The 13,174-nt window shown below is 36.4% G+C and overlaps 1 protein-coding gene across 11 annotated transcripts in view; it reads left to right on the top strand.

Moving 5' to 3' along the window:
* MITF (melanocyte inducing transcription factor) overlaps positions 1 to 13,174 on the top strand; it is a 218,622-nt gene that overhangs the window by 125,589 nt on the left and 79,859 nt on the right. For 6 of the 11 annotated variants that reach the window (XM_072720477.1, XM_072720471.1, XM_072720474.1 and 3 more), the window contains exon 2: positions 3,453 to 3,702. In XM_072720477.1, the coding sequence (XP_072576578.1) occupies positions 3,453 to 3,702 (250 nt within the window). The remainder of the gene's footprint in view (positions 1 to 3,452; positions 3,703 to 13,174) is intronic. The other 5 variants (XM_072720472.1, XM_072720469.1, XM_072720473.1 and 2 more) reach the window with 1 other exon arrangement.

Genomic DNA, 13,174 nt, shown 5'->3' with positions numbered 1-13,174 from the left:
TGTCTCAAGAATGCTTTACTGTTAATTGAAAGGATTTTTCCCCCCAGTATCACAGCCAATGGCTTGTCTTGAGCAGCTAATTAGTGCGATTATTCCACAGCTGCATTTGCTACAGCACAAAGGTTTGCTCCTGTTTTTATCAAAAGGATCAGTCTCTCTGGGAATGTTTTAACCTGACAGGCTTTGAATAGTAAGACCGTTTATTTATTTATTTATTTATTTATTTATTTTTTAAGAGCTACTCCCCTCCCCTTCCTTTCTTGGTTCAAGAAGCTACATTTGAGTTTTGCACACATACTCAAAAGTGGGAAAATACATTTGCTTTTTATGCTCTTTTAGCTGAGACTTATCTGGTGACTAGATTATTTTGAGTAACGTCTAGGTGTTCCTACTGTGTGGATGAGTAAAAGATATTAAAATAATAAGCAAGGTGTTCACATTGTTCAGTCTGTGTGCATCTGTAGGAAACTGTAAAGGACAGAGGGTTTAAGTCTTCCAGAATACTGAAGACATCCACAAGAACCAACGCACTGAATGCCATCAGCACTTGCCCGTCCTACTGTCAAAATACAGTGTGTGATGGAACTTGTGTCTTTCTTTCCAGGCGAAGGATGACTTTGATTACTTAAGTCATTCCTTCATGTTCCCAAATTAGTTCACGTTCTTCATGTTCTTAGTGATATAGATTCTGCCATTGAAAAAAAAAATATTTTGGCTTTATTATAATTTAATTTAGAGAGGGAAAACTAGAAAGAAAGAAAGAAAGAAAGAAAGAAAGAAAGAAAGAAAGAAAGAAAGAAAAGGAAAGAAAACAAACTAAGCTATAATTCCACTTTCCATCTGATGGCTAGGATCAGTCCCTGCTAGGCATATATGTATTTGTGTACACATCTTACTTATTTTAAATTAAAACATAAATACACTTTTGATTCCTACTTTTTATTCTTATTATGTACTTTTCTCACTTTGCTCTGTATTGTGCAGTTTTTTAAAGTAGTATGTTATAAAATTCATGTATTATAATTTACATTTTTAGTATGTATCTATTGTATACTTAAATCTTTTGATTTGCTTTATTTTTCCCCCAGCTTTATTGAGGCATAATTGACAAAAACCATATATATTTAAGGAGCACAATGTGATGATTTGATATACATATGCATTGTAAAATAATTACAGTCAAGCTAATTAGCACACCATCAATTACTTGCTATCTTTTTTCTTTTCTTTTTTCTTTTCTTTTCTTTTCTTTTCTTTTTTCTTTTCTTTTTTTCTTTTCTTTCTTTCTTTTCCTTTTTTTTGCCATGAGAACACTTAAGATTTACTCTCATAGCAAATTTCAAGGGTACGATACAGTATTATTACTATATATATATAGTCACCATGATGAACAGTAGATCCAAGAACCTGATCTCATAACTAAAAGTTTGTACCTTTTGATCAATATCTCCCCTAATATTTTACTTAGTCATTCTCATAATAGGGGGGAAATGTAGGTGGTTTGGAATATTTTGCAATTTATAAATAGCTTTGTAATGCCAGGTTTTCCACATTTTGAATTATGTTCTTAGGAAAACGGTCCATTGATGAAATTTCTGAGTCAGGTTGTCTGAAGAATATTACAGCTTTTTGATAATATTGTTTGTCTTATGCTTTTCTTAATATATGTCTCTTAAAAGTTTGTGATAGTATATGCCAGCAATATCTCAGACTAACATTGTCAGTAAACTCTTTCTGGTGGTGAACATTTTTTTTTAACTGGGTCGTACCCCCAAATACTTTTTGTTGAAGCTGGCTTTTCTAGGAATGCTATATTGTGTAGATTTTATTCCAACCATAAATGTATTTCTTCAGCATTTTGAATGGCTGCATAGTATTACATGAAAATTGTGATACATTGTGATAGCACAATGACCTGAATTCACTTCCTGCAGTGAGTAGTGAGTTTACTGCTGGCGTGATTTTTATCATGTAGTTTTCTGGAACTGTGTGAGGAAGAAACACAAACATCTCCTCATCTGTTAGTGTGTTTTGTTACCTGCCGAGTTTAAAGATTCCTCTCTTTTAAGGAGTTCATAAGGACAGCCAATGGCTTAAAGGCTTTATTTTGCCTTTTGTTGGAAAGTAAAGACAATATTGGGGTTTATACTCAAGGAAGGAAGCTAAAGCTGCACATATTTCCCTTGAAGAGTGATTTCCTCGGGAGTGAATATTTTCTCAAATGTTACTTTTTTTTCTGTTTCTAGGTACTAAGGTTTTGCAATTGTTTGGCCTAAGCAGAGATTTTTTTTTTTTTAAGAAAACCATATTGTTGGAAATAACGAAAAATTGTGGCTAATAATAATAGCAACGACAAACCTTTGTTGAGGCAGTACTATATGTCACTTGTTGTACTAGGCAATTTATGTGCATTATTTTATGTATTATTTAATCTTCACAAAATCCAGAAGAGGTAAGGCCATAAAATATAAGTAAATGTAACAAATTTTTAAACCCGCTCTCTTTGATAAATGAGTAAGTGTGTAAAAAACTATTATTATCCTTCTTTTCCGGATAAGGTAACTAAGGCAGACGGAGGTTTAATAACTTGTTGATGCTGTAGAGCTGGCAAGATAAGCAGTTGCAACCCATATTTAGGAAAATTAGGAAGTCTTTTCTTCCTAACTTAGGACTAGTGTTTAAGCTTTTTCTGTAATTTTGGATAGAGCAAGCACCAAAACCATTAGAAGTAGGCCGCATGGGGAACTCGCAGACTCATGTAGGAGAGAGCTTGCCAAGATGAATCAGGAGAAAAGACGGTACAAAGAAAACCAGACAGAGAATTGCGTTGTCAAACCAGCTCGTCCTGTGCCCCCTTTCCCGAAGTGTGAAGTTGAGCCCAGTGTTCACATTCTGGTCAAAATGTTTCTTTCATTAATGGTTTTTATTTCCCATATCCTCACAGAATTTCCTCACGATAAAGTTCACCTTTCCTTTAAATGATTTCAAGTTAGTAAACATCGTAGACCTCTTCAAGGAATTTAGATAACGTGTAGGAGTAGTTATTTGGTTAGATTCAGTTATGAAAAAGCAAATCAAGCAATTTATTTTTAAATGTGGAAATCTGGGTGCCATTAAGACGCACTGCTTCTTGGCACTTCATATGGTGGCGCTATATTTGGTGGTGATGAGTAGTATGTGGTATAAAATGTTAAAAAAAAATTAAGCCTCATGATAAAAATGCCTAGATGCAATCAAGCTGACTTATTTTAATTCAACTCCTAATGACTTAAATCCTGTCACCTCTTGGTTTTCAATTACGTGGCATACCATTCTGCGACTTGATTATCTTTGCACAGGATCATTTCATAGTTTGGTACAATTTAGGATATCCCCCGAAATGCAGACGAAAGGTCTCATTAGGAAACTAAATGTTGTGCCCTTTTTTATTTTTTTTTTTGGTTTTCCCACAGCAGTTCCGAGGAGCATCCTGGGGCCTCCAAGCCTCCGATAAGCTCCTCCAGTATGACATCACGCATCTTGCTACGCCAGCAACTCATGCGTGAGCAAATGCAGGAGCAGGAGCGCAGGGAGCAGCAGCAGAAGCTGCAGGCGGCCCAGTTCATGCAACAGAGAGTGCCTGTGAGCCAGACCCCAGCCATAAACGTCAGCGTGCCCACCACCCTTCCCTCTGCCACCCAGGTGCCGATGGAAGTCCTCAAGGTATGTGTCACTCTTGTCCGTTGGGCCAAGCCCTCTTCCAGACCAACATTTTCCATTTCCTAGGTATTTTGTTTACCGGAATGTGTTTTTGGTCAGGTTAACCCATCTGAATCGTATTGGTCTTGTCGATGCCAACTCTACTAAGGCTACATGACTTTGCATGTCCGAAGAAGGGTGCAAAGTAACTGCGAATTTAGTAGTAGCCCTCACTAAATGGAGGAAGAGTGTTGATGCTCCATGAGAAATAGCAGGTGCGAATAGGTGTCTGTTGTAATGATATCTTTCAATTTATTTTCTTTGGGAAAGTTTCAAAATGTACAAGTTACCTGAAATGAATCTCTTCTAATAACTTCATGTATTTTTTCCCTCCAAACATTCCATGGCGATCCTTTAATTTTCTTCTTTATTTAGTAAGTAATCTTGGCTCTGGAATCTGACTGTTTTAGAAAGTCTCTTCTGGGATAAAACTGTAGGAGAGCTTTCTTCACTTTAATAACCAGAAAGCATAATCCTTTAACTGAAGTGGTCTGTTTGGGGGCTCTTTGATTTCTTGTTAGAGTAGAAACTGCAGGAGCTTGTTAGCATCATTCTATCAGGGACATATAGCTTCCTAATTACTGGGGAAAACTGTAACAAGTCTAAGAATAGAATCCCATCTCACACATGTGTCCTCCACATCACACTGGGATGTACTCCTTGTTTAAAGATAAACATTCCAACTCTTAAATATGACTGATGCAAGGAAAGCTAAAAGGAAACTAAGGGAACTTTTTTTTACTTAAAAGAGCATTTTTTTAACCCAATCACCTAATTGATTCATTCGGAAGAGTCCCAAGTGTTACTGTTCATTAAACAATGTGAACTTTACACACTGGTGATTCATTGTTGGTCTCTGCATTCATTCCTGTGCTCAGAAAAAAACATCTCCCACTATTTAAAGTTGACAATTAAAGTAAATAGAGAGATGATGTGTTGTAACTGGAAGCAATGTATGATTCTTACCAGGAACTAGGAAAGATTCTTGAAAAACAAATTTAAAGTAAATTGCATAGACTTTTAAAATATAGTTATGAAAGAATGAAGCTCTTCCCTGAAAAAAAAAAAAAGGCAGAAATTTTGTGAGGCAAAAAAGATCCAAACAGTTTAGCATAAAATATTACTCTGATGTGATTGAAGTTCTGGATATTGCTACAATTAATGGATATTTTGTTCCCCTGCCCCCCACCCTCATAAAACTGTAAAAGCATTTTGGGAAGAGATGATGCATTAAATCTTTCTGTTCTGCTAAGGTGAAAATTGACAATTATTAAATTTTTATAAATTTAGGATTTACATGGTCTAGTGTTCACAGGAATCACAGTTGTTTTGTCTATGCCTTTTAAAGTTAGATGAATTTAAAATTATATGAACTAAATTATAATGTGGAGAAATATGTCTATTTTATTCACCTTAATAGTCCACTTTTTAAATGTGAAGGATATATTGTAGAAGAGATGACATGGATTTGTGTAGTAGTGATTTGTGTCCAATACAAAGGTAGTGTTTCATATTGTGTTAAAGTATATTAATTGCAATCAGTATTTCTTTAAGGCAGTTACAGGTGATGGTGCGGAAATCACCCATGCAGATGCATTGAAATACCATCTCTGTATCATCTTAAAAATGAGTGTCGTTCCTAAATGCTTTTATTACTTAAAATGTTATTTTGAAAATGCTTAGAATGAAAATCTGTACCATGTGGTTTGAATAATATACCCATTTTTCTTCATATGTTGCTGTGTCCTGGTAGCAGTGGCTTGAGCTACATCTTCAATTTAGGTATCACAGAAAAATGTCCAAAATTCAAGCACAAATAAATTATTAGAAGTAGGAGTCCCAATCTAACTAAAAATGAGCAATTGGTATATCTATATTTCAAGCTGAATATAGTTTATCTTTATTTAACTTGTGCATTTTTATACTTCAGCATATAAAGTAGAAAAGTATGTTATACAAAAAAGAAAGTATAGTTGGCATAGCAATGCAGATGGGTTTGATAGATGTTTTAGACACATTACCCTTTGATAAAAGACTAAATAAAAATATGTAATTTCCTCTCAAATGACATTCTAAGAAATTGAAATAATATTTTTGAGGACCATAGTGTGTAGGGGGATGGTGTTAGATAATTAAGGACTTTGTACTTGACAATAGTTTACTTATTTTCAAAACTTTTTTATGTAAAGATATTATGAAATATTTATTATAGAAAGGTGAGAGAAACATGGTCTTGTTTTCTTTTTTATGTTTTTAAATTATAAGCATAATTTTGTAAACTTAAATGGTTAATATATTAAAAACAGTTAATTTGCTTAATCTTGGACCATTTTTCTACGAATATACATTTTCAAGGAATGAGTAATTAGTGGGTATAGTAATTGACTACGTTATGATACAGATTCTGTTGAATAAATATTTTTTCATAATGTAGCCTGAATAAATTCCTCATTTCATTTTTGACAATTTAAATTGCTAAACCGACATACCTGCTTCTCAGTGAAGGTAGATGTATACAGTCAGATGTAGTAGCATGTGCTAGAGAATCCTGGTTAAATCTCCCCATTTCTACTGGTTTTTGAGAACTTGATAGATCACATACACAAACTCATTACCAACATTTTACTATCAGTGGGTTGAATGATTTTGAAAAGCTAGTTTCATGTTTTCAGGTTAATTCCTTTTCTTGGCAGAGTTAGGCTTAAAAAATGGAACTTAAAAAGCATGTTTAAAAATTGTTGACAGCTTCCTGTAAACTTAAGGCCAGTCTTTGGAATTCAGAGTAGGGGGTGGAAATTTGCATTACTACTTATTCCTCACATTTTCACCATTTAGTGTGTAAATTGCGAAGCTTTGTGGGATTAGCTTCTTGTTTCTATATTTAATTACTTTGTAGCTTTCTTCTTATTATTGATTTTCATGTTGGGTGATATGGACTGATTAGTCTTACTGTTGTATTCGGTATATTGCCCGGATTTCTTAAAAACAACCTGACTCAATTGGGTATTATAATTTAAGGATGCTTCTTTATCATAAATTAACCAGCACTTAGTGTATGTAATGCATTATTCATCATAGTGAACACACCTTGTATTTCAAATTATCAATTAACAAGAAAGTCATCAAGAACCAATAATGGAAGCAGTCAGTGTCTTCTACAGGTGGGTTTCGTTGACATGAAGTCATGCAAATCATAGCTTTGCAGTTTGATCTAGCTTCTTTCAAACAAAAGCAGAGAAACCAGGAGTGGGCCCTGCGGATACATGTCAGGTCCCATAGCTAAAGAAGCATCACAGTCCCAAGCAGTGTGTTACCTTCTGCACACTCACCAGGCTTGTGTCTCGCGGTCTCATCTGTAATGCTGGCTGATTGGAGGAGCACCTGGTTGCTCTGATTTTGAACTGGCAGGTTCATCAGAATTTCTCCCTTTGTTCCCTCCCACAACATGGGCTCTGACTGCTCTTAACTTGAAAACATTAGTTTATACTTTGAAGACATTTCTCTGTTCAGAATTTTGTAGGGAATTGCCAAGGCTTTCCCTTCCCTCCTCCATCCCCTTCTTTTCTTCACCTTGGAATTAAAAAATTTAAAGACAAAGTGTTCTCTCTGGACTGGATGGTACATTGAAATTTTGAGTTCTGCTTTGGGGGAAAGGTTTTATGAATTTGAAAAGAAAAAGGATATTTTTGTAACTTCAGGCTATTTTAAGTAGTTTGCAAGACTATTTTTTTTTTCCTTTTTATCTTGGATAATCCAAGAAGTTGGGCAGATTGCCACAAAATTTGAAATGGTGCTTGCTGGTATATGAAGTCTACAAACACTTTGACAGGGCCCACTATGTTGTAAACTCAATTTACTTGATTGTGTAATAATACGGGATTCCCATTCAGATAGTTACTCTGGTGAGTTAAGATAGAAGTCCTGCTTGCTTTTCACCTTGTTCTACACTCAGTATTCCATGAGATTTCATTAGTTAGGGAAAGGTGGATGACTGAATTGCTGGCCTTTGTCCATAACTCCTGAAGAATACCTGGTGTAGAATTTTGAAGGTGTTGCTTCTCCTTTAGGTTAATACAGAAACATGAAAAAAGGTGTGTAGAGTTCCTGTGGGTTGGTGGATTGGAGATTAGTGAAAGAGACTATTTGCATACTCCACTATGCATTTATATTTTGTTCCTGATTTATTTAGCTGGGAATACAGAACCTAATTTGCATCATGGTGGCCACAGAAAGCAAGAACAGGTACGGCATGTCTCAGATAGGCTTGGATTGTTCCTCTTAGTTAGGGAATCTGTTGCTATAGGTGCTGCCCCCAAAAGAAAGGACGTCCAAAAATTCTTCTAGTACTATAGTCTGTGAGCTGTCACATACTTATTCTTGTTCATCTGTGATCCATCGTATGTTTTTGTCTCTAGACAGTGTGACATACATATTCTGTAAGCCTTGATTTCAGAACTATTTATAAACTTTGGTGTCCTTTCATTTTTGGATCAAACTTAGTGTCTGGAAGGCCACATCCTTCTTCAGAGGGGAGCAAACATACTCCAGGTTCAAACAGCTTTTCATCCTCCCAGAGACTTCATTTGCCTACAGGGTCTTTGAGTCTCCTGGTTGTATCACTTTGATGTGTTCAGTGTGACACATAAGATAATTTTCTTTCTTTTTAAGACTCATTTTTACTGATTTTTAAAAATCGTAGATCATGTTTGTTAACATGGAACCAAATTTAACAGCAGGGAAGAAAAATCCAACAAAAACTCTACCTTCTTCTCTCCCTCTTACCTCTTCCCTCCCTCGAGCTCCTTGGAAGGAGCTGTGCTTAGTGGTTTAGGATACTGACTCTCTGACCTCGGCTGTTTTCCCACTCCACAATTGCCTTTTGTGGGAGTGAGTTCTGGAGAAATATATTAGGCAGTTTTGGCCAGGTAGACGTAAATCTTGTCTTTCTCTTTGTTCATGTTTACAAATCAAGCAAAAGAAATAGAAATTCTTCTTCTGGATTCTACTATGAGTCTCTTGCTTTAAACTATTCTTCCTAGAGTGGGGACTTCTTACTCTGTGTTTGGAAAGCAGTTAGATCATTTAGGGGTTACAGGTATGTGCTAGCTTCCATGAGCATTGACTGATGAACCATTTGCCTCTCGTGCTGCTTACAAGCCCCTGTGGGTAAGGATTTAGTCATCTCAGGGCTGGCACAGGAAGGTGCTCCATTGACTTGTCTTACATTGGTAAAATCAAACTTAACACAGGCTAAGTAGTGTAAGAATATCTGTAAATGTATGTTGATTAATTTGAGATGTTGTTTTCATTTGCACTGCTTTCAATGACTAATAACTAGAAATGCTGGCGAAGAGAGTAATTTCTGCTTCAATTTATAGGCCTGGTCCGCTTAAATGGGCAGGCCCATGGGGAGCAGCAACCATCTAAAACAAAATATTTAATCTTGACACAGCTAAGTGTATGAATTAATTCCACCTTTCTGAAAACATTGAAATATCAGCTCTAATCACCTGTTCATGTGGCAATACAAGCACAAAATGTAAACAGTTTCTCCTTGTATGACCACAATGCTATTTTTATGTGGCCGAGGGATAAAATAGAATCTGGATGATTTGAGTTCCTTAGGTTGTAGATAGGCTAGCTGCACACGGCGACACCTGGACCTTGCAGGTTTGGGAGGGACACTTTCTGTTCAAGCACAAGGATCTTTATCATCTTGTCACTGAGCCACTTTGCAACCACTGAAATCATCTTGTGGATTGTGAGTGGGTGCCTGTTCAGCTCCTTTTCTTCCTGCTGTTAAAAGAAGCCATGCTAATAGATGTGTCTTTGTTCATTGATGCAGTTCTCATAATTCAGTACTAGTGGAGGTTAGGGTGGCATCTTATGAAGAATATTAAGGTCTGGGGCCTAGGATTGACAATTCAAGTGGGTTTTTTTTTATTTGGCTCTGAATGGTAATTTCTTTTTAATGTGATGGGATCTGTCGAGGACGCATCCTTAACAAGGGTGATCCTGCCCCCCAGAGGGCAGGGATTGGTCCTTGGAGGGCAAGAAGTCATAGATGTTATAGCGGTTTGGGCCTCTAAAGGACCTTAGTATATAAAGTTTATATAGGTGCCTGTTAAAATTTCATGGGTGTGAGATTGAGGAGAGGCAATTTGGAGAAAAAACTGTTCAAAAAGGCTCCTAAGGGAGGTGATGATGAAAAAAAGGTTGAGAAACATTCCTGTGGAGGGCTTAGCACTTTGCTCAACTCCTCTCTTTGTTTAGAGAACACTTACCGAGGCTCTCATAAATGGGACTCCTACATTCCAGTCCATCTTTGTCTCCCCAGGAAAACTGTTGGAATATCATTCATGCTTGTCATATCCAGCATCCTTATGTCACAGATGTGGGAAATGAGGCAGAGGCTAAGCAGCTCATCCAAAGTTGGGGAAGCAGGTATACAGTCTGCATTTGAACCCACTCAGTTAGACTCCATGGCTCAAGTTGCTTAACCATTGATGTAGTACCCCACTTAGAGTAAATGGCCCGAGAAACTTCAGGAGGGAGAAGTAACAGTGTCATTCTCTCAGGTGACATGGTAGCCTTGGACCTGTGGCAGATGTTTATTACACAGCTTCAGGCCACAGTATAAAATTTTAAAAAGAAATAGTGGTGTAGGGTGCCTGGCTGGCTCAGTTGGTAGAGCGTACGACTCTTGATCTTGGGTTCATGACCTCATGTTGAGGATAGAGTTTACTTAATAAAAAAATAAATAAGTAAATAAAGAAAAGAGATTACTGGTGTCAATGCAGTATTGCCTAAAGCAACTTGGAGGAGGAAAGACCGTGACTATACAGACATTGATTATCAGCTGTATTGGGTTGTTGACTAAATACTTCATATTCTTTATTTCATTTATTCCTCTAGCAACACTATGGGCTGCATAGAATAGGCCTCATCTTCCAGATGAGGAAACTGAGGCACAGGCTCCCACCCTACCCTATCTACTTATAACCACATCCCGTGCTGCCTCTGCATTTTCTATAGAGCTCAAGGACATGCAAGGGCATACTCAACACTTCTGAAGAATCATCAATAACAGAATGTGTTAGAGCAGAGTGGGAGCTCCCACTCAGAAGCTATAGAGGAGCTTTGTAGGTTTAATGGAAGGATACATGATCTGACACATTTAGAATTATTAAGAGGCCATCTATATTGAATAATTAGAGTGGATCCCTGAGTCTCCATGATATACCATATGAAAGATCTGGATGTATTCTTACTATATAAAAAGAGTGCTCAGCCACACTGACCACAATGGCAATTTAGGGTTTAGTTATAGTATCACTATTGGACAAAAAAAAAAACAACCCACTATATTGAAAGTTTCTGTGACAACATTCAAAAATCATAACTCAGGATCACCTATGTTCTAAAGATTCTGTTGACTCAAGCTATCACAATTCATGTCCTTTATAGCTATGTATATTTTAATAATGTGTTTGTTTTTCAGTAAATTGCTTTTGAAATATTGATTTTGATGGACTCACACAATCTTTTAATACGAATTTTCTCCTGAAATTATGGTTGCATTTATAGTTTTCCTTACCCTGTCCCCTGCAGTATTATAGCTTTTAACACTTAAAACTGGAGCTTCAATTCTGATTATTTTTCAGTTTGCTTTTAAGTGAATAATGTCAGCTGTAATAAATCTTATATTACTATACAGAAAGGTCACTAGTCTTCACAAATGTTACCTACTTATTCCCTGCAATGAGAGGAAAGACTTAGATTTGAAAGACCACATTCTATAAATACACCCTTGAACAACAGAGATTATGGACATGTGTAAGCACAATCTAATTTTACCATTGCCCTACTAAAATAAGTGGGCGGGATCTGTGTTTAAAAATATGTAAATCAGCATAATGGCTTTGTGCAAGGTTATAGCTGCAATCAGTGCTAGACTATTAGCTCTTGTCCTGAATATGTCTCTTTTTATTGACTTCTTTGAATATCATCTTCAACTTTAAGGAAAATGGAGTCCTTGACAATACACTAGTCTTTCAGACCTTGTTTATGAAGTTAGATATATTTGTGTATTAATTTATAACGTTGCACACATAGGATGAATCAAAATGGAAGTATACAAAGCAGATGAAGTAGGAGGCTGTTAGAGAGTAGTCTTAGAGGGTGTTAGAGAGTAGTCTTAGAAAAAGAATTGATTTAAAATCATTCTTTTAAAAAATGATATTTTAGTAAAGGGTCTAGATAAATCTATACCAAAACTGTTTCTACTAGTTACCTCTGGAGTGGGTTTTGGGATTGGAGATGGTGGTGGTCAAAGGCTTTATATTTTTATTAGGAGAGTGTGTGCATGCATTCTTAATATAATTAAAGTGAGTGTCTCCAGTGCATTTTATTGAGGAGCCTTGACAAAGTTCTCTTCACTCCCCACTTTCTGAGTATAGTTCTTCTGTTGGATGAGTTGATTAGACCTGCACACATCCTTGTAACTCTCATGGCCTTTCCTGCAGGAAAGATAGCAAGGTATACTACGGTCCTGAAAATTAAAAACGAAGAAAAGAATTTGAATCACCAGGTTGTGAATAATTTTCAAAAGTAGTTAAGAGGCCCGACATGAAAAGCAAAATTCAGATCTCTGCTACCTTACCACCAGGCATAGCTTTGTTGTAATCTCCCCCGTTGGCCCTGAGTTTTGTATAATTAAAATTTAGGAGCTAGAAATTTTGTTGAGACTTAATTAGAAGCGACAAACCAGAGACATTCCTGCTGGTTAGGAAGGGCTTAAGAAATTCTTATTGGCTAAATTACAAATATGTAACATTTTTTTCTGAGCACTGCATGGTGGTTCAGACTGCCTAAAGGTGACAAGATTAGCTCTGTTTTTCTAGTGAAGTAGTAAAAATTAGATTAATAAGTACCAGGCAAAGAACCTTTTCTTTTTTTCGAAAGAAATCTTACCTTGAGTACTTCTGGCTGTGGAGATCGGTGCCTTAATTAGCCACATGTTCTTTTTACCTCCTGGGAAATAAGTATGGGATAAAATTGGGGATCAAGACGTAGACGCACATTGACTTAGCACACGCCGCTAAGTAATTCATCAAGGAATGTTGGTAATTAGTCCTGCCTCTTTCAACTCTTGGCTTATTTCATAAAACCAGTTGATTTAAAATAATGCCTGCTGATTTATTACCAACACGTTTCAAGCCTGAGACTTGGCTCTTAAACAAAAGCGATATTGTGCAGTGATGGAAATGCGCCCTCTTGTTTTTGTGTTTTTACAAATTCTGAAGGGCCATTTTATAGGTCCCTGTTAACTTTGTTGTGTTTGCTTTTACCCCATTCAGCATTTTCGTGGGTTTTCTTTTGTCTCTTAAGAAGAGAAAGGAGGAGCAAATTAAAAAAAAAAAATTCCAGGCTCTTG

Source organism: Vulpes vulpes, chromosome 9 (genome assembly GCF_048418805.1).
Source record: "Vulpes vulpes isolate BD-2025 chromosome 9, VulVul3, whole genome shotgun sequence".
Taxonomy (NCBI): Eukaryota; Metazoa; Chordata; class Mammalia; order Carnivora; family Canidae; genus Vulpes; species Vulpes vulpes.
Note: the sequence above shows the minus strand (reverse complement) of the source record. Positions and strands in the feature narration are given on the sequence as shown.